Source organism: Salvelinus fontinalis, chromosome 40 (assembly GCF_029448725.1).
Source record: "Salvelinus fontinalis isolate EN_2023a chromosome 40, ASM2944872v1, whole genome shotgun sequence".
Taxonomy (NCBI): Eukaryota; Metazoa; Chordata; class Actinopteri; order Salmoniformes; family Salmonidae; genus Salvelinus; species Salvelinus fontinalis.
In genome coordinates this window covers 5163397-5186371 of record NC_074704.1, presented here as the reverse complement: position 1 = coordinate 5186371, position 22975 = coordinate 5163397, and the positions used below count along the sequence as shown (strand labels likewise).

The window sequence follows — 22975 nt, the reverse complement described above, 5'->3', positions numbered from 1 at the left end:
TTTATTAAATGTTTTACAGCGAAAACAAAATGTAGCGCTATATTAGCATAGCAACAATAGCCAGACACACTTGGGCGCCCACGACCAGTAGACATGCACAACAGATCTATGAAATAACATCATAAAATGTTTCTTACTTTTCGTGATCTTCCGTCAGAATGTTGGACATGGTGTCCTTTGTCAAGAACAGTCGTTGTTTGGATTAAAAACGTTAATTTTCCCTCTTCATTTAGCATGGGCACGAGCCGAGTGGCACGGATCTCTCAAACGTAAAAAAAAGTAACAGAACGGAACACGGCAAAACTCCCGAAAAAATTTCAATAATCTGATTAAACTATATTGAAAAAACATACATTACGATGATATGGTCACATTTATCAAATAATATCCGAGCCGGAGATAGTTGTCGTCCGAAACGGCAGCAAAACATAAGGCAATCTCACTTCCAAGTCGCGCGCCTCAGAGTACCGGAAGTGGACGGTCAAGTCAAAGAAGTTGGTTTTATTCCACCTCTGAACGAGATAATCAAGTCCTTTCTGCTCTCACTTCCGCATGACACCCAGAGGAAGGCCTATGAGGTGTAAGTAGGGTCCTACGTATGATGACCATGTATAGGCAGAACGTTGAAGAGAGCATAGATTTCTGACATTCTACTTCCTGGTCAGGGAAAGTGCTGCCAAATGACTTCTGTTCCACTTAGAGAAAAATTTCAAACGGTTTTAGAAACTAGAGATTGTTTTCTATCCAATAGTAATAATAATATGCATATTGTACGAGCAAGAATTGAGTACGAGGCCGTTTGAAATGGCCACCTCTTTCCAGGTTATTCGATTCTGCCTCTTCAGCCATAACAGGTTTTAACGCACCACCACTAATGAGTTGTGGAGCTTCTCAAAGTAATTTTTTCGTCACCAAAGCAAGTAAACAAAGTCTTAATGAAATCAATTGCGAATGACAATAGTTCCTCAAAGTATTTTCGTAAAATATTTCCAGCTCTCGCCCTTTCACCATTCGGCACTTGATTGGTTACACTTCTCCTTCCCCCATCCCTCAGCTGTTTACCAAACCAAGTCTCTGGGCAGCCATTTTGTTGCTGTTTAAAAAACCCACACAACCCAGCAATCTGCAGTTCAAACAATAACAAATCTGTCATTCCACCACTGTTTTGGTAATGAAATGATTATGGGGTTGGAGAAATGTAACTAGAGACAGACAGACCTATGGATGCAAGGACTGACCATCCATGATATCAACATTATAATTTTAACCATGTTGAGGCTATACAGTGTTGCTTTACATTATTTCTAAAAATTGTAGTAAAAAAAGCTTATTCTGGGTTCTGATGGGGTAAACAGTTGAACTAAGCTCATGAGTCATGTGTTATATTCTTCAAGAATCAATGGCTATAAATAAATAATTTAAAAGTCACAATATGGATGTAGCAATTGCAGATTTCCCCTTTAAAACCAAAAATCAGTTCAACAACCGCAGAGTTTGTGCCTCTATATTTAAGACAGTACTTACTAGTGTTAATCAGGGAACGGTTTCCCAAAACCATCTTATGGCTAAATTCATCATTAGAACCATTGGATGCCTTAAGATGTGTTTGGGAAACCGGGCCCAGAAATCCAGTTTCCTCCTCTTCTTCCTCCAACTTTTTCGATGTAACAGTCATCTCTCCCTCCTCTTTCACTCCATAAACTGCATCCTCCTCTCCTTTTACTGTAACATCCTCCTCCTCTTTCACTCTGAACGCGTCTTCCTCTTCTTTCACAGTAACGGCCTCACTCGCTACTTCTTGTTTTACTGTGATATCCTCATCTCCTTTAGCAGGAGAAGAGTAGCTTAGTGACCGCATGGTCAGGGATGTTAGCTAGCTAGGCTAATGCTAACTTAACCAGCCCGCTAGCTGACTAATAACAACACCGTAAATATGAAATTAAATCGGATAACTAACTAGACGACAGAAGTGGGTTTAAAACACAGTGGCTAATATACACTAAGGCGTCTAAAGAGCTATATTGGTTCGGCTATTTTGTCTAGCAAGCTACCGAGGTGGCTGACTGACCGTTGTTGCTGCTGAAAGAAGCGTTCCGTCCACTAGATTATACGTCACACCAACAGCATAACCTTAAAGTCGCAGATCGCCATCTGTTGACTGGAGTGGGTAACGCAGTTGAGTAAAATGTATATTTTATCTTCAGACAACAAGTTGAAGTGTAGGGAGCATTAGTTTTTACTCACCAGTGTAACAATACAGTGTGGTTAAAGACTTAGTAAGCTAGTTGTAGTCACGATATGGTTACCTATAAGTACAAACAGTTATGTTTTTGCGTTATTACATATTCTTTTTACTTATTTCGGGAAATCTTCTAAACTACCCACAATGCACTATTTCCCAATGTCATATGGATGATCTACTCTGTGGTACTGAGTTTGTATGCCAGTGTAACGGTGTAATGAAGCTACATGTTTTAAATATATTTAATCTTTATTTAACTAGGCAAGTCAGTTAAGAACAAATTCTTATTTACATTGACGGCCTACCCCGGCCAAACCCCAACCCAGACGATGCTGGGCCAATTGTGCGCTGCCCTATGGGACTCCCAATCACGGCCTGTTATGATACAGCCTGGATTTGAACCAGGGTCTGTAGTGACGCCTCTAGCACTGAGATGCAATACCTTAGACCGCTGCGCTGCTCGTGTGTATACATTACACTCGGTGTACTACACTTAGTGATAAACGTATTGGATTCTGGGTAATCCACAGCAGGTTTTTGGAGAATTTGAAAATTGAGTGGTCCTGGGATGGAAATGTATAAAGTTGACATTACATCATAAAATCCACGTTTTAAATCATACATTAGCAATTTATGTTTTAGTAACTACTGTTGTTGGTTTGGTGTCAAGTAAGCCTCTCTTTATATGTTATTTGCCAAATCTCAGTTTTCCATGTGGGTTTTATGCTAAAGTTCCCTCTTTCAAGTTGGTATCTAACTGGAAAATGCATCTTCTTTAGGAGTGCTATTTTTACCCTGTCGACTACTGATCATTCATCCACACTGTGTGTCTCATCAATGCAGGTCATTTATGACAAATGTATAAAGTACATGTTCTATAAACTCATGAACTCCAGCCAGTTTATCAGCCCGGTTTTGTTAGTTTAGGTGTATTATACTTCTTCGCCAACAGAGGGGGACATTGAGTAATTTTCCAGGCTAATTTGATATATTTTGATAGTAAAATGGATGACAGTTTATTCTGATGTAGTGAATATGAGACACATGGAAACAATTGATTAATTTATTATAGTTTTTGTTTTGTCAACTTTTCGATGGGGATGTCATGTTTGATACCGGAGGTACGAGGCCTTGAAAGCATTAAACTTCAAAGCAGTGTGCTGATGCCTGTATCAATTTATCAGCAGCACATCATCAATGACGTCTGGAACTTCATTTCGTCGAACAACCACCTGATTGGTTTGGTATTGGGCTTGTTCGACACTGCAGGTGACTGCCAACTGACTGCTCTACAAATCACTTTACATCATAAATAACTACTCATTATTATTGAAGCAGTGAGTCACTTTATCAGTCACTTTATCAGCATTGATCAATGACTTCTGAAGGTTAACTTTCTCCCATCATTCTGTTTGTCTCTGATCTTTTGATCTGCAAACACGTTTAGGTTTTGTTAGTTGGGTTCTAAATGGTCTCGGTGCTGGTTGGCTACGCTGGTTAGGCTAATAGCTAGTTGGCTAAATAGCTAACGTTAGCTGGTTGGCTACGCTGGGTAGGCTAATAGCTAGTTGGCGAAATAGCTAACGTTAGCTGGTTGGCTACGCTGGTTAGGCTAATAGCTAGTCTGCTAAATAGCTAACGTTAGCTGGTTGGCTACGCTGGTTAGGCTAATAGCTAGTTGGCTAAATAGCTAACGTTAGCTGGCCGGCTAAGATTACTGCATTTAGCTAACGTTAGCTGGCCGGCTAAGATAACTGCATATAGCTAATGTTAGCTGGCTGGCTAAGATAACTGCATAAAGCTAACTATAGCTGGCTGGCTAAGATAACTGCATATAGCTAATGTTAGCTAGCCGGCTAAGATAACTGCATATAGCTAACTTTAGCTGGCTGGCTAAGATAACTGCATTTAGCTAATGTTAGCTGGCTGGCTAAGATAACATTCTTTGATATTTGGTTAGATGGCGTTTTGTATTTCCAAAACGTTGGTTTACTTTAAATCACTCAAGTCATGAGTGCAAACGATTGGCTTAATTTGAAGTTCTACATTTTGTTAGGATTTATGTTTATGCACTATAGCCTGTTAGCATATTGTTTGAAGATGAATATTGTTTTGTTACACACACACACACTAACAATATAGATGTGTGTAGGTGTGTGAGGACTGACCAACACAGGCCATAAAAGCTGTGGTCAGTCTGGAGAGGGGAGGGGTGCATCACTCTTGGCCAACCAGGGGGGTTGAGAGACTGTTCAGTACCATATTAGGAATTGTTTGAGTGAAGAATCAAGGGGAGACACAAGACGGAGCTACTCTACCCAGCAACCAGATGTGGACAAAGAAAAGCGCCAAGGGGCTTGGACAAGTTCGGGTGCCCCCAAAAGCGGAGCAAGAGTATTAACCATGCTAAACCTCTACTATGATAGGCCAACGGGAAGAGTTGGAACTAAAACTGTCATAGTATAAAAACTACTATTTGAGTACATTCCACAGTTCTCTGATCTACCCTGCATGGTGATACAGTGAACCCGTATATACGACAATTGCATTTTAATTAAAATACTTAAAATATATTCGGTGACTCTGAATCACATTTTGTGCTGATGCCAGAAAACTCTTTACATTTGAAGTTATTTCTGTTGTAGTTTACATCATAGGGAATAGGCTGGTCCTCCATTTTACTTTACACCTGACTTTGGCATTCTTCTAAATTCTGATTGGTTTAATGTAATAACTCCAAAAATAGAACAGTGAGGTGTAACTTTGCATTGGGAAAAATATTTTATTTTATCTTTTTATAAACAATACAAAACATACAAACGACAACATCATACAACCATTAACTACATAACACCTGCCCAGAACCTCTAGAACACACCTCCATCTCCATTAACTACATCACACCTGCCCAGACCCACTAGAACACACCTCCATCTCCATTAACTACATCACACCTGCCCAGACCCACTAGAACACAGCCAGCGCACGCATCAGCACCAGTTTTTTTCTCTCCGTCACTTTCAACTTTTAGATAATAAAGCATTTTACCTTTCTATTGAATTAACAACAGGGGATTGGTTGATTTCCAGGTTTTAATTAAGTATAATATTTAAGATGATTGACGAGAAAAGTATCGTCCAACTCTGGGGTATCTCACTGCACCCTCAAATGCCATGTTTTGAAATATACAGACAGACAGATTAAAAGTAATTTTACATTGTATAACTGTACTTCTGACAGCCAACTTTCTAACTCCGCCCATAACTTTATGACATCATAACATTCCCAGAAGGATTATTGAGTCATTGTTAGTTTTACACTGAAGACATGACTCTGCTGTTGTGCTGTAGAATTTGTGGATTTTGTCTCTTGTATAATAAGGGACTATCATTTGACCCAACATCACAGGCCACAGACTTTGATGCAGTTAAAGACTTCCAAAAGTGTTTCCGCAGTTTAAGATCAACTGAGTTTTTTAATGGTGTTTCTCCCTGTGCACCTGCCAATGTGAATCCTTTGAACGAAAGACAAGTTACCAGACAGAACATATTGCTAATGTTCTTCCCATTAATAACCTGAATGACAATTAACTTGTGGGCGGTTGTGGTGATGACGTCCTATTCGATGACGTCGTCCATCGGGATTGGCCAAAAAAAGAAGACGCTCTGGATTTATCACTGGAGTCAGATGTGAAGGAGGAGGTTGATCATCAGGAGTCAGATGTGAAGGAGGAGGTTGATCATCAGGAGTCAGATGTGAAGGAGGAGGTTGATCATCAGGAGTCAGATGTGAAGGAGGAGGTTGATCATCAGTGAACCTCTAGGATTGTGGCTGGGCTGGCGTTTCCACTTCCAGCTTGGTCATATATTTTGATACATTGAATGTTGATATTGTGAATCTATGTTATATATTTGTATCTTCTGTTTCATGAAGTGATATCACTAAGTACTGCTCCTATATATACAGTGCATTCGGAAAGGATTCAGACCCCTTCACTTTTTCCACATTTTGATACGTTACAGCCTAATTCTAAAATTGATTCAATCATTTTTTTTCCATTTTTCCCCCTCATCAATCTACACAATACCCAATAATGACATCACAATACCCCATAATGACATCACAATACCCCACAATGACAAAGCAAAAACAGGTAAATAAATGAAAAAATTAGATTTTCTTTCAAAAACAAGGACATTTCTAAATGACCCCAATCTTTTGAATGGTAGTGTACATCTAATGATGTATTATTACACCATGTAGGAGCAGTATAGACCTAGTCTGTTCATTATATACATCTACATGATGTATTGTTACACCATGTAGGAGCAGTATAGACCTAGTCTGTTCATTATATACATCTACATGATGTATTGTTACACCATGTAGGAGCAGTATAGACCTAGTCTGTTCATTATATACATCTATATAATGTATTGTTGCACCATGTAGGAGCAGTATAGACCTAGTCTGTTCATTATATACATCTACATGATGTATTGTTACACCATGTAGGAGCAGTATGGACCTACAGTAGCTTGCTAATTATTTAGATTTAGTTTGACTTAATGAAACTGCCTTTAATATGCCGTGGTAAACATTTTTTATTCTCACTAATCAATCAACACATTCCTGTCTTTGTATGTCTCAATATAATGGTATTATTTAATTAAATCCATTTACAATAATCTTTGTCTGAAAATAAAATATGATCCTCAACTGCGTTTCCCCTCCAGTCAGCAGACGGCGATGTGCGTCTTTCAGGCGACGCTGCCAGCGTGACGTATAATCTAGTGGACGGTTCTTCATAAACAGCTCGTCAACCACCTCGGTAGCTTGCTAGCCAACATAGCCGAAAGATTCAAGCTATTTATACGCTTTCGGTGTATATTACCAACTGTGTTTTAGACACACTTCTGTCCTATCTACTTGTTAAACTATTTAATTTAATATTACGTTAATTTTTATTAGTCAGCTATAGTAGCTGGCTGGTTAAATTAGCACTAGCCTAGTCGCTAATGATAGCTAGCTAGCTAACATCCCCGAACATGAGCTCACTAAACTTCTCCCCTCTCGTTGAAGAAGATGAGGTCTGCTGGACGGAGAAAGGAGGTCTGTGGCTGAACGTTGTCGTGAAAGAGGAGGAGGAAGAGGAGGATGTCACAGTAAAACAAGAAGTAGTGGATGAGGCTGTTAAAGTGAAAGAAGAAGAGAAAGACGTTTCAGTGAAAGAAGAGGAAGATGCGTTCAGAGTGAAAGAGGAGGAGGAGGTTACCTTGAAAGAAGAGGAGGAGGCAGTTTTTGGAGTGAAGAATGAGAAAGAGGGAGAGATAACGGTCATATTGACAGAGGAGTCAGGAGATCTGATTACCACCAGTAAGTACTGTCTTAAAAACGGGCTCTAACTCTCTAAAGGTTTTGAATGAATGTGTGCTTTTTAATCAGCATGCTACTGAAATTCTATACTTGAAAATGTTGTTCTGTACTATAGGAATTAATGTGATAATATAATGTTAAAGCCCTGAATGCTGATTGGTATTTTTACTGCTCTAATTACGTTGGCAACCAGTTTATAATTGCAATAATCCACCTCAGGGTTTTGTGATATATGGCCAGTATACCACGGCTAAGGGCTGTATCCAGGCAGTCTGCGATGCGTCGTGCTTAAGGACAGTCTTTAACCATGTTATATTGGCCATATACCACACTTCCTCGGGTCTTATTGCTTAACTGTAACGTGTATACCATCAGAGTCCCCCCCCCCCCACCACAAAATCACAACTTAATTGTCCCACACAATGGCAAACAACCATCTCTGTTCAGCCTATAAACATGACATTATCTATTATTATAGAGCTCTGTTCAGCCTGTAACCTTGACATTATCTATTATTATAGAGCTCTTATTATGACATCATGACATTCCCTGAGAAATTAGATTTCGAGCTCTACATCATTTGTTTTTAAATCTCACCGTCACCAAGTTTATTTTTAATGATGTAATGTTGTGAAGACTGACCTCAGGTTATTGAGGGATCTAGTCTAGATTAAACCTCATAGGAAGACAAATTTATTTAATACAGGCTTCATTCAGGTCTCTCTGTTTAACTAAATAAATAATAAAAAAATAAATAAAATAAAAATAATAATAATAATCTGTTTGTCTTTTGGCAGGAGAGAGACCAGAGTCTGACCGCGGGAAGAGTTCCTCAGAGGAAACAGACCCAGAGACGCCTAACCAACACCACTGCTCCCACTGTGGAAAGAGTTTTAGGTGGTTAAGGAGCCTGAAAATGCATGAGAGAATACATACAGGAGAAAAGCCCTACCACTGTTCCCACTGTGGAAATAATTTTACTCAGTTAGGGGCCCTGGTTGGGCACGAGAGAACACACACTGGAGAGAAGCCTTATCACTGTTCTCACTGTGGAAAGAGTTTTAGGTGGTTAGTGAGTCTGAAAAAGCATGAGAGAAAACACACAGGAGAAAAGCCTTTCCAACATACTAATACACAGGAGGAGAAGACATACCACTGCTCTCATTGTGAAAAGACATTTTCCCAGTCAGAGGACCTGAAAACACACGAGAGAATATAGAGGCTGTATTCTGACTTATGTTTCTGACTGAGAATTTGTCCACGGCCAGGATTCACAGGACCAGGGTGTCCGCTATGGACACCTGGAAGAAATCAGCAGGGGACATTTCTGAAGGTTTATCCAACAGACCTGTACATCCATGAATGGGTCTCTATAATGTGTAACTATTTCTGAAGGTTTATCCAACAGACCTGTACATCCATGAATGGGTCTCTATAATGTGTAACTATTTCTGAAGGTTTATCCAACAGACCTGTACATCCATGAATGGATCTCTATAATGTGTAACTATTTCTGAAGGTTTATCCAACAGACCTGTACATCGAGGAATGGATCTATAATGTGTAACTATTTCTGGAGGTTTATCCAACAGACCTGTACATCCATGAATGGGTCTCTATAATGTGTAACTATTTCTGAAGGTTTATCCAACAGACCTGTACATCCATGAATGGATCTATAATGTGTAACTATTTCTGGAGGTTTATCCAACAGACCTGTACATCCATGAATGGGTCTCTATAATGTGTAACTATTTCTGAAGGTTTATCCAACAGACCTGTACATCCATGAATGGATCTCTATAATGTGTAACTATTTCTGCTGTATTGTGATGTATTGTTTAATAGATGTACTATGTTAGGTATATTTATCTGTGGTTTTATTTCAACAGATTTTACTGATGCTATTAGATTGTACTATGTTAGGTATATTTATCTGTGGTTTTATTTCAACAGATTTTACTGATGCTATTAGATTGTACTATGTTAGGTATATTTATCTGTGGTTTTATTTCAACAGATTTTACTGATGCTATTAGATTGTACTATGTTAGGTATATTTATCTGTGGTTTTATTTCAACAGATTTTACTGATGCTATTAGATTGTACTATGTTAGGTGTATTTATCTGTGGTTTTATTTCAACAGATTTTACTGATGCAATTAGATTGAGAGGTGAGAGGTCACACATGGTTTAGATGGTAAATATTTATGTCCCCTTAGCGGTTCATCACGTAAGCAAAAAGGGAATATGTTCCATCATCTATGTTAATTTACATTAGTGCAAATTGTCCACTGATATTGGTGTAATTTCTCACCCCTTTTGGCTGTATGAAAGTCAATTTCCCCTCAGACACACACATTTGTTCTTTGTTATTATGAAGGTTATTTGTGTCAAATGTACTTTTCCCCACTCATTCACCACCTCTCTTTACATTGCTTATTTATATTCAGTGGCCTGACTGCATCCAGACTATGTCAAAGGCCCATCCTGGTAGATCTGAACCTAATGCAGCTTGGAGTGATCAGATGACAGAAGTCACATTTAGGTGCCAGGTGTAACTGAGTCCATAGATGCTCCATATCCATTACTTTGAGTGTTTTATATAATATGACTAAATGTGTTTCTTTCTGTGTTGCAGGGGCAGTCAAGAAATGGAACGGCAAGGCCACAGAACATGACATAAGCAGAGCTGTGGGAGACCACCTCAAGCCCCTGGTAGAGCCGGGGGTGGTGTTTACCACTCCACCACGCCTTCAGCAGGCTGGAAAAGTGGGATTGAGATTGATTTTCATACAAAGATGGACCAAGAGTCTGTTGATTGGTCAGTCATTGGGTTCATTTCTTAAAATCAAATCAAGCTTTATTTATACAGCACATTTCAGACGTGGATGCAACACAATGGCTTCACAGGAGAAAACAATGAAAATAACCAGAAATATTTAGTACACAAAAATAACAGAAGATTAACAACTGAAAGACCAATGAGCATTCTAAGGAAATGCCAATGATTAAAACACTAATTGAATGCAATATCCAACCCAAAATATAAGCTTTTTTTTTAGGAGGGGTTCTCAAAGACACTATGGGGGTGTCCACTGAAAATTGACAAGTAACAACAACTGGGACATAAAAGACACCTACCATGAGACCCACTAAATCTGCCCAAGAAGAGGCAAACAAAAGAAAAACCCACACCAAACTTAAAGACAGGAAGCAAACCAAAAAGGTGGAGCAACTAAAGGTGTTAACTCTCCACATCTATCAAGACAACTGGAGCACTGGGCCAGACACTCTTAAATAGAACCTGGACCAGCTCAGGTGAAACACCTTCCCACTAACGAGATGGACAAGCCAGCACAGGTGTAACACATACTGACTAACGAGGTGACACCAATCAGTGCGTCCTACGTGCTAACGAGCTATACGTGCTAATGTCCAACCTCAAAACATAAATGGAAAAACCAAAGACTAACTAACACCTTAAGAGAATGCTCACCAACAACAGAAAACAACTTCCATTTCACATTATAATCAACTACAATGCTTCACCGTCACCAATATAAACATGGTGTCTGTCTACTGGCAAACAACAATTAAAAACAATATTTATTTTTTATTATTCCCACAAAGATTTTCTTTCTATAGCTTCTAGAACTCTCGTCTTCCTAAAACCCACTAGCTTCTAGAACTCTCTTCTTCCTAAAACTCACAATCTTCTAGAACTCTCGTCTTCCTAAAACTGACTAGCTTCTAGAACTCTCGTCTTCCTAAAACTCACCAGCTTCTAGAACTCTCGTCTTCCTAAAACTGACTAGCTTCTAGAACTCTCGTCCCCTTGGAACGAGCCCAAACAAAACTCATCTCTAATACGGAAAAACGTGCAGTAAAAATAAACTGTGATCCATGGCAATGCACTGGCTAAACGCAAAACACAAAACGTTTTGAATGCCCACCCTTGAGACAATCAGCAACCAGGTTGTTCTCACCACGGACATGTCTGATTTCAAGAGGAAACTCCTGCAATACCTGTAGTAACTTTCCACCTCACTGCGGAGCTTCTCTCTCTTTTCAGGGTTCACTAGATAGGCATGTTGTTGGATCGGGGCCCAGTCCCCAATGTCATGCTCTAGTACATTTGGGTTGGCACATCTGAGAATTAACCCTGATATTCTAAAAACAGGGCAACAATGTCAATATAATTGTACCCAAAAAACTGTCAGTTGGTTGCATGAATAATTTTCATTACTAAATGTTACATGAAATGTAAATATGAAATATTTGATTGCATAGTATTATTTTCAACGGCTTTTCAATTACATTTTGCTAGGTGGGATAGCCCCAATGTCAAAACACAGTTTTAACGTGTCCAAATCAATAACCAATATGCAGAAACAGTTTGGGATGAATTGAAAACCTAACATGTGATATATACACAAACATCTGCCACAATAATTGTCTTTTTTAAAACAAGCTCCTTATAAACTGCACAAGCACCAAAAACACTGTTGTTTTGACAAGTAGCAATAAATCACGGATATCGATTAGGGGGGAAATCAGGTTGTACGTGCTGTTGAAACTAACAACAAAAAAACACATGGAAATGGGAGATATTTTTTAGCTCACTGGTTAGAGAACAACCTGCAGAAAACAGTCAGCTACATTTTGGAGTGATGCATTTAAATCTAGGGGTCGCTAAACAAAGGAACACAACACTTATTTGTCATAACTCATCGATATTATGTTGAAATCAGTTGATTCTGGGAATAATGTGTACATCACTGGTTAGAGGACAACTCTTTTTGTGTTAGTCACTTTGTGTTAAATCACATAAATAGTACTCTTTCAATTCAGAGCCTGGATTTCCCCCAATGAGCCTAATGTCCATATCATGTTGAAACCAATTGATAAGGGGGCAAACGTTTAGGGTTCTACATTGTGACATTCTGACTGACTGACTGCAGAGTATATTAATATACTATATATTAAAACATTCTACATTGAGACATTAAAATACTCCTACTACAATGTTAAAACATTCTACATTGTGACATTAATTCATTGATATCATGAAACAACTCCTTCATAAATGTTCTGATATTTGATCAGAGATCTTTTATCAGATTATCTCTGGTCACAGCTAAATGGTTTCACTCCTGTGTGTATTCTCTGGTGCACTGTCACATAGCTAGAATTACTAAAACTCTTCCCACATTGATTACAGCTATAAGGTTTCTCTCCTGTGTGTGTTCTATGGTGTATAGTTAGAGAGCTAGAAGAAGAAAAACTCTTCCCACATTGATCACAGCTAAATGGTTTCTCTCCTGTGTGTATTCTCTGGTGCACTGTCAGATCTCCAGATTGACTAAAACGCTTCCCACATTGACCACAGCTAAGAGGTTTCTCTCCTGTGTGTGTTCTATAGTGTATATTTAGATAGCTAGAAGTAGAAAAACTCTTCCCACATTGATCACAGCTAAATGGTTTCTCTCCTGTGTGTATTCTCTGGTGCACTGTCAGAGAGCTAGATTGACTAAAACTCTTCCCACATTGATTACAGCTATAAGATTTCTCTCCTGTGTGTGTTCTATGGTGTAGAGTTAGATAGCTAGAAGAAGAAAAACTCTTCCCACATTGATCACAGCTATAAGGTTTCTCTCCTGTGTGTATTCTCTGGTGCACTGTCAGATCTCCAGATTGACTAAAACTCTTCCCACATTGACCACAGCTATAAGGTTTCTCTCCTGTGTGTGTTCTCTGGTGTGAAGTCAGCTGGCTAGATGTAGTAAAACTCTTCCCACATTGATCACAGCTATAAGGTTTCTCTCCTGTGTGTGTTCTATGGTGTAGAGTTAGATAGCTAGAAGAAGAAAAACTCTTCCCACATTGATCACAGCTATAAGGTTTCTCTCCTGTGTGTATTCTCTGGTGCACTGTCAGATCTCCAAATTGACTAAAACTCTTCCCACATTGACCACAGCTATAAGGTTTCTCTCCTGTGTGTGTTCTCTGGTGTGAAGTCAGCTGGCTAGATGTAGTAAAACTTTTCCCACATTGACCACAGCTATAAGATTTCTCTCCTGTGTGTGTTCTCTGGTGTTCAGTCAGATGGCTAGATTTAACAAAACTTTTCCCACATTGAGCACAGCTATATGGTTTCTCTCTTGTGTGAATTCTTTGATGTATTTTAAGTTTTACTGAGGAGTTTAATCTCTTCCCACAGTCAGAGCAGCAGTGAGATTTCTTCCCTGTGGGTCTCTGAGGGTGTTTCTTGAGGTGTTCTGATGTGGAGAGACTCTTCTCTGCCTCTTCAGCATCATGTTGTTGTTGAGGCTCCCCAAAGGATCCACTATAGTCCCGTATCTCTCCTGTGTGAACAAATCAACTGCTTTATACTTATAAAACACTTCAACCAGTAAAATGCACTTTAGCTAGCTTTGCCATCAGCCTGAAACTGAGGGTTTGTACATTAAGTGTTTAACAAATTGGCCCATAACTTCACATAACAACAACATAGACCTACTGTAGGACCCATAACTTCACCTAACAACTACATAGACCTACTGTAGAACCCATAACTTCACCTAACAACTACATAGACCTACTGTAGGACCCATAACTTCACCTAACAACAAGATAGACCTACTGTGGGACCCATAACTTCACCTAACAATAACATAGACCTACTGTAGGACCCATAACTTCACCTAACAACAACATAGACCTACTGTAGGACCCATAACTTCACCTAACAACAACACAGACCTACTGTAGGACCCATAACTTCACCTAGCAATAACAGACCTACTGTAGGACCCATAACTTCACCTAACAATAACATAGACCTACTGTAGGACCCATAACTTCACCTAACAACAACACAGACCTACTGTAGGACCCATAACTTCACCTAACAACAACATAGACCTAGGGCTATAAATCATTTAATATTTCAGGTGAAACATGGAAACTAAAATGTCTGTCATGACATTTCATAACCTGATCACTAGATAATTTTGTGAATAATCCCACTAGACTACTCTGTAATGTGTTGTAATTATAAATGTCCTGAATAATGGAAAATAGCTCTGTGTGTTGTACAATAGCCTATCCATCAAGGAACAGTTCTATAAACATTATGAGCTAAGTATCTCCGTGTCCAAACAGACTAACGAGAGCCTACAGTAAATCAAGCAGACAATAACACATTATAAACAGAGGTCGACCGATTATGATTTTTCAACGCCGATACCGATTATTGGAGGGCCAAAAAAGCCGATACCGATTAAATCGGTCGATTTAAAAAAATATATGTTTTTATTTATTTGTAATAATGACAATTACAACAATACTGAATGAACACTTATTTTAACTTAATACATCAAAATACATCAAAATCAATTTAGCCTCAAATAAATAATGAAACATGTTCAATTTGGTTTAAATAATGCAAAAACAAAGTGTTGGAGAAGAAAGTAAAAGTGCAATATGTGCCATGTAAGAAAGCTAACGTTTAAGTTCCTTGCTCAGAACATGAGAACATATGAAAGCTGGTGGTTCCTTTTAACATGAGTCTTCAATATTCCCAGGTAAGAAGTTTTAGGTTGTAGTTATTATAGGAATTATAGGACTATTTCTCTCTATACCATTTGTATTTCATTAACCTTTGACTATTGGATGTTCTTGTAGGCACTTTAGTATTGCCAGTGTAAGAGTATAGCTTCCGTCCCTCTCCTCGCTCCTCCCTGGGCTCGAACCAGCAACACAACGACAACAGCCACCCTCGAAGCAGCGTTACCCATGCAGAGCAAGGGGAACAACTACTAGAAGGCTCAGAGCGAGTGACGTTTGAAACGCTATTAGCGCGCGCTAACTAGCTAGCCATTTCACTTCGGTTACACCAGCCTCATCTCGGGAGTTGATAGGCTTGAAGTCATAAACAGAGCAATGTTTGACGCACAACAAAGAGCTGCTGGCAAAACGAACGAAAGTGCTGTTTGAATGAATGCTTACGAGCCTGCTGCTGCCTACCACCGCTCAGTCAGATACTTAGATACTTGTATGCTCAGTCAGATTATATGCAACGCAGGACACGCTAGATAATATCTAGTAATATCATCAACCATGTGTAGTTAACTAGTGATTATGATTGATTGTTTTTTATAAGATAAGTTTAATGCTAGCTAGCAACTTACCTTGGCTTACTGCATTCGCGTAACAGGCAGTCTCCTTGTGGAGTGCAACGAGAGGCAGGTGGTTATAGCGTTGGACTAGTTAACTGTAAGGTCACAAGATTGGATCACCCGAGTGGACAAGGTGAAAATCTGTCGTTCTGCCCCTGAACAAGGCAGTTAACCCACCATTCCTAGGGCGTCATTGAAAATAAGAATGTGTTCTTAACCGACTTGCCTAGTTAAATTAAGATTAAATAAAGGTGTAAAAAAAACAGCCAAATCGGTGTCCGAAAATACAGATTTCCGATTGTTATGAAAACTTGAAATCGGCCCTAATTAATCGGTCGACCTCTAATTACAAACATCAATTTGTTAGGGATGTTGGATCCAAGCACGGCATAACTGTCTTTACCAGAGTAATGAATGAAGAAGCACGTTGGTTGTTGTTGCATGTCGTGATGTTTGTCATTTGACTGGCATTCAGAAAATTATTTCCTGGATCAGCTGATGATAGTTGAACACGTGACTAACTAAACAGCTACAGTATTAAGTATTATGTGTAATTATTGAAAAACCATGTTAATGACAGTATCCATTTGGGTGTTGTCAATAAAGCTAAGGGGACTTTCAGTTAGAACCATTGGATTTAGCAAACTCTGAAATGATTTAGGATTTCTGTTCCCATGAAAACTGTTTTCCCAGCGTAACATAAAGAGACACTAAATGTGACGTAGTTAGAGAGCATTTCAGAGATCTGAATACAAAAAAACTGTCCGACAGCAATATTCAGTATTTAAGTTGAAGTTCATCATATGCCAACCTTAATAACGTTATGACTATAACTACTGTTCCCTGAAGGAGGGAAACTAGGTACAACATACTATCATATCCACGCCTCGCTGGAATCCCCGCCTTCCACAGGTGATGAGCGTGAGGCTTAGATTTTATTCCTTAAATTTAATACCGCTCTTCACCACCCCAGGAAAGGGCGGGGACAAACAGGTGTTGTACCTCGTTTCTCTCCTTCAGGGAAGTGTAATTATAATCAAAGTTACACTCCCTTTCAGTCAGTCAACTTCGGAACAACATACTATGGGGAAATACAATCATTCCCCAGCCGACCCAAACGGATACTAAATGAAACGGCCCATGGCCTGACCCCGCAAGATGCGTCAGTTGTCAATTTATTCATTGTCTTTTGTTTGAAACACTCCTGTCAATGTTGAGTAAGGACGCACACCTGATTACCCATATAGTAGTAGGACTAGTCTACCTGGCCGGCACACAAATGTAGGCCTATAAATGCGCCCATTTGGGGATGTCTGATAGTATTTCTGATTGTCTTAACGCTGAACCACTAATGAGTTGTGGAGCTTCTCAAAGTAATTTTTTCTTTACATCCGAACAGCAAGTAAACAAAGTCTAATCACAATCAATTGCGAATGACAATAGTTCCTCAAAGTATTTTTGTAAAATATTTCCAGCTCTCGCCATTTCGATAAACACACGGCATAAAAGGGAAAAATGTAATGCTCTGATCCAGTGGAAATGTCATAAAATACCTGATTACTGTCCAGAACTCACTGGAGCAGGAAACTGAGGGCCTAGAATATTTCATATAATGTTGCAAGCTTGCTATCCGAGTTTCCTGACCCAGTTGATAGTTGATACAATGTTTCAACTTTCTTGTAGACAGGCCATTTGCAGCCAATGTGATTTCTAGGATATTTATTTCTATCAGTAGAAGTAGGTAGAAATGGTCAGATAAATTGGCACTCCAACTGGAAAAGGTTGCAGACTGCTGGTGTAGTCTATTACTAGTCTATTAGTCTATCTATCTGTAGACTATTAGTCTATTACTGAAAACTTCAGGAGCAAAACGGCAGAATTTACGAAGTCCAGCAGCGGAGGGGGGACTCCATCTGGTTAGATTATGTTGACGACCGGCTCCCTCTGGTCGGGTTATGTTGACGACCGGCTCCCTCTGGTCGGGTTATGTTGACGACCGGCTCCCTCTGGTCAGGTTATGTTGACGACCGGCTCCCTCTGGTCAGGTTATGTTGACGACCGGCTCCCTCTGGTCAGGTTATGTTGACGACCGGCTCCCTCTGGTCAGGTTATGTTGACGACCGGCTCCCTCTGGTCGGGTTATGTTGACGAGCGGCTCCCTCTGGTCGGGTTATGTTGACGAGCGGCTCCCTCTGGTCGGGTTATGTTGACGAGCGGCTCCCTCTGGTCGGGTTATGTTGACGACCGGCTCCCTCTGGTCGGGTTGTGTTGACGACCGGCTCCCCCCGGGTTGGGTTGTGTTGACGACCGGCTCCCCCCGGGTTGGGTTGTGTTGACGACCGGCTCCCCCCGGGTCGGGTTATGTTGACGACCGGCTCCCTCTGGTCGGGTTGTGTTGACGACCGGCTCCCTCTGGTCGGGTTATGTTGACGACCGGCTCCCTCTGGTCGGGTTATGTTGACGACCGGCTCCCTCTGGTCGGGTTATGTTGACGACCGGCTCCCTCTGGTCGGGTTGTGTTGACGACCGGCTCCCTCTGGTCAGGTTATGTTGACGACCGGCTCCCTCTGGTCGGGTTATGTTGACGAGCGGCTCACTCTGGTCAGGTTATGTTGACGACCGGCTCCCTCTGGTCAGGTTATGTTGACGACCGGCTCCCTCTGGTCGGGTTATGTTGACGAGCGGCTCCCTCTGGTCGGGTTGTGCTGACGACCGGCTCCCTCTGGTCGGGTTATGTTGACGACCGGCTCCCTCTGGTCAGGTTATGTTGATGACCGGCTCCCTGTGATCAGGTTATGTTGACGACCGGCTCCCTCTAGTTATGACTTCGAGTCATTTGTGTGTCTTAATTATTTAATCAAACAGAATGCTTAAAGCATCATACAAGTTCAGTACATACAGATTTTATAAAAACACATGGGGCGATTGGTAGAAAGAACAGATGACTCTTGGTTGACCAAGATGTATTTTAGTTGGGGACAGCACTAGAACATGATTTTGGGGATCCCAGGTGGCGCAGCGGACACTTCATCTCAGTGCTTGAGGCGTCACAACAGACACCCTGGATCAAATCCAGGCTGTATTACAACCGGCCGTGATTGGGAGTCCCATAGGGCGGCGCACAATTGGCCCAGCACCGTCCAGTGTAGGCAGTCATTGTAAATAAGAATTTGTTCTTAACTGACTTGCCTAGTTAAATAAAGGTTACATTTAAATAAATAAGTAAATAGTGTTTCATGACAAACCATTTTTTACAAATCTGTCAAGGCACCAACTTTGAGAAGGGTTTAAAACAAAGGTTTCAAACCAATTCATGAATGTAATTGCATCTAGGTATGTCTTGCCATTAATGTAAAGGCATGAAAAAAAATTGGCTGAATATTATACAATGACTTAACAGCTCTAATAATTAGCCTCCACAGGAAATCTACACTGGCAATTCTAGAATATACGATATAGCCTAGAAACCTGGTTAAACTATCATTATGACATCATGGATGAATTCTAGAATATACTATATATCCTAGAAACCTGGTTAAACTATCACTATGACATCATGGATGAATACTAGAATATACTATATATCCTAGAAACCTGGTTAAACTATCACTATGACATCATGGATGAATACTAGAATATACTATATAGCCTAGAAACCTGGTTAAACTACCACTATGACATCATGGATGAATTCTAGAATATACTATATATCCTAGAAACCTGGTAAAACTATCATTATGATATCATGGATGGCCAGTCCTTGTATTCATAGTGTAGTGAATTCAGGGGGTTGCCCTGATCTGAACTCCAACCTGGGTCCAGCGACTGTCAAGCCAACACCTTATAACTGTTACGCCAAGATGTCTTAACTTCTTGACGAGATCGCAAGGTGTTGGGTTACGGTTGCTACAATGGCTTTCTCAATGAATTTGAGAGTGGTTACATTTCTCCAGCCCCCATCCCTCAGCTGTTTACCAAACCAAGTCTCTGGGCAGCCATTTTGTTGCTGTTTAAATACTAGGTTGTCCCTTTAAAAAAGCCACACATCAATCAACCAATCTGAAGTTGAAACAATAACAAAACAGTCATTCCACCACTGTTTTGGTAATAAGATGATGGATGGGGCTGGAGACATTTAACTACTCTCAAATTCATAGACAGACCTATGGATGAAAGGACTGACCATCCATGATATCAACATTATAGTTAACCATGTTGAGGCTGTTGATTTACATTGTTTCTAAACATTGGAGTAAAAAAAGCTTATTTTGGGTTCTGATGGGGTACAACAGTTGAACTAAGCTCATGAGGCATGTGTTATATTATCCAAGAATCAATGGCTATAAATAAATCATTTAAAAGTCAAAATATGGATGTAGCAATTGCAGATTTCCCTTTTAACACCAAACATCAGCTCAACAACTGCAGAGTTTGTACCTCTGTATTTAAGACAGTACTTACCAGTGGTAATCACGGCCCGGTTTCTCAAAACCATCTTATGGCTAAGTTCATCTTTAGAACCACTGGATGCCTTAAATTGCGTTTGGGAAAACGGGCCCAGATATCCAGTTTCTTCCTCCTCTTCTTCCGATTTGACCGTATTCTCCCCCTCCTCCGCTTTCACTTCAAAAACTGAAACCTCCTCATCTTTTACTGTAACACCCTCCTCCTCTTTCACTCTGAACGCCTCTTCTTTCACTGTAACGTCTTCCTCTTCTTTCACTGAAACGTCTTTCTCTTCTTCTTTCAGGGTAACAACCTCACCCTCTACTTGTTTTTGTATTGTAACAGTCTCCTCTTCCTCCTCCTCTTCCTCTTCTTCTGATTTGACCGTATTCTCCCCCTCCTCCGCTTTCACTTCAAAAACTGAAACCTCCTCATCTTTTACTGTAACACCCACCTCCTCTTTCACTCTGAACGCCTCTTCTTTCACTGTAACGTCTTTATCTTCTTCTTTCAGGGTAACAACCTCACCCTCTACTTGTTTTTGTATTGTAACATCCTTCTCTTCCTCCTCCTCTTTGATGAGAGCTTCTTTCTCCGTCCAGCAGACTGTCTCTTCTTCAGCAGGAAGAGAGTAATTTAGTGAACTCATGGTCGGAGATGTTAGCTAGCTAGGCTAATGCTAACTTAACCAGCCCGCCCGCTGAATAATAACAACACCGTAAATATGAAATTAAATAGGATAACTAACTAACTAGACGACAGACGAGGGTTTAAAATACAGTGGCTAATATACACTAAAGCGTCTAAAGAGCTTTATGGGTTCGGCTATTTTGGCTAGCAAGCTACCGAGGTGGCTGAATAACTGTTGCTGCTGCTGAAAGAAGCGTTCCGTCCACTAGATTATACGTCACACTAACAGCATTGTGTTCCGTCCACTAGATTATACGTCACCCTAACAGCATTGCTTTAAAATCGCACACCGCCATCTGCTGACTGGAGTGGGTAACGCTCAGTCTGAACCTCTGACTGCGATGGAGATGTGCGACTTTAAGACAATGACGCTAGTGTGACGTAAAATATATATTATAATGTTCAGACAAAAAGTTAGTGTAGGAAGCATGAGTTTTTACTCACCAGTGTAACAATACAGTGTGGTTAAAGACTTAGTAACTTAGTTGTGTTCACGATCTGGTTCCCTATAAACACAACCAGTTATGTTTTTTGAATGATCACATATGTATTAATTTATTTCGGGATTCTGGGTAATCCACAGCAGATTTATGGAGAATTGCTGTGGGTGAGTTCAAAATTGAATAGTCCCGGGATAGAAATATATAAAAGTGACATTACATCATAAAATCCACCTTTTAAATCATACATTAGCAATTTATGTTTTAGTAACTACTGTTGTTGGTTTGGCGTCAAATAAGCCTCTCTTTATATGTTATTTGCCAAATCTCAGTTTTCCATGTGGGTTTTATGCTAAAGTTCCCTCTTTCAAGTTGGTATCTAACTGGAAAATGCATCTTCTTTAGGAGTGCTATTTTTACCCTGTCGACTACTGATCATTCATCCACACTGTGTGTCTCATCAATGCAGGTCATTTATGACAAATGTATAAAGTGCATGTTTTATAAACTCATGAACACCAGCCAGTTTATTAGCCCGGTTTTGTTAGTTTAGGTGTATTGTACTTCTTCACCACCAGAGGGGGACATTTAGTAATTTTCCAGGTTAATTTTGATACATTTTGATAGTAAAATGGATGACAGTTTCTTCTGATGTAGTGAATATGACACAGAGAAACAATTGATTCATTAATTATAGTAAATTAGGTAGGAATTGTTAAATCCACTATACGCTCACAATGACTTTGATATACATTTCAATAGTTTTTTTGTTAGTATATTATAGGGCAGATTTATGGAGAATTGCTGTGGGAGTGCTATTTATATCCCGTCACTACTGATCATTCATCCATACTGTGTGTGTCCCATCATTGAAGCTTTGGAAATAAATGAACTATCCATCCATTGCTCCTTCCTGTGTTGACTCACTGACTTGAGAGACCAGGAAGGTCACACTAGCTCGATAGGTTGATATCTAGCTCAAGCTTCACCTCATGCTTTTCATTAACTGTGTGGTTGTGTTATCTAGTGGGAACCCGTTAGCACGGTAGGCTCTGGTGACTTCTTGCCGTGGGCTCAAAATGACAGAGGAAATCAACCTGCTTGCTCCTTTTTGTTTTGTCAACTTTTCGGTGGGGATGTTATGTTTGATACCGGAGGTACGAGGCCTTGAAAGCAGTAAACTTCAAAGCAGTGTGCTGATGCCTGTATCACTTTATCAGCAGCATGTCATCAATGACGTCTGGAGATTCATTTCATCGAACAACCACCTGATTGGTTTGGTATTGGGCTGTTTCGACACTGCAGGCGACTGACTGATCTACAAATCACCTTGCATCATAAATAACTACTCATTATTATTTATAAATCAGTCAGCCAGTCACCATTTACCCACAATGCAGCATGGATTTGATGCTCTCGAACACGGCCAGTGGTTTAATATATGACATAATGGCTACGCTGCAACGTGCTACGTGTGGGACGTCATCTATAATAATGACACAAAGGCTATGCTGCTACGGTGTGGGATGTCATCTATAATAATGACATAAAGGCTATGCTGCTACGTGCTACGGTGTGGGATGTCATCTATAATAAT

The 22975-nt window shown here is 40.0% G+C and overlaps 2 protein-coding genes across 4 annotated transcripts; one reads left to right on the top strand and one right to left on the bottom strand.

Moving 5' to 3' along the window:
* Positions 1-7018: 7018 nt before the first annotated feature.
* LOC129839940 (zinc finger protein 3-like) lies at positions 7019-10434 on the top strand. 3 transcript variants are annotated; one of them, XM_055907667.1, is made up of 3 exons: positions 7019-7618; positions 8416-8515; positions 10261-10434. In XM_055907667.1, the coding sequence occupies exons 1-3, from the start codon at positions 7291-7293 to the stop codon at positions 10298-10300; spliced, it is 468 nt and encodes a 155-aa protein (XP_055763642.1). In that variant the 5' UTR covers positions 7019-7290; the 3' UTR covers positions 10301-10434. The 3 variants fall into 3 exon arrangements, 2 of the variants coding, with proteins under 2 accessions (XP_055763642.1, XP_055763641.1); XR_008757115.1 differs by having other exon boundaries at positions 7021-7618; positions 8416-9793; XM_055907666.1 differs by having other exon boundaries at positions 7021-7618; positions 8416-10434.
* Positions 10435-10456: 22 nt separating this feature from the next.
* Positions 10457-21148, bottom strand: LOC129839885 (zinc finger protein 883-like). Its single transcript, XM_055907591.1, has 2 exons — positions 20264-21148; positions 10457-13987 (listed from the first exon to the last, which is right to left on the bottom strand). Exons 1-2 carry the CDS (start codon positions 20895-20897, stop codon positions 12744-12746), a joined length of 1878 nt encoding a protein of 625 aa, XP_055763566.1. The 5' UTR covers positions 20898-21148; the 3' UTR covers positions 10457-12743.
* Positions 21149-22975: the final 1827 nt, after the last annotated feature.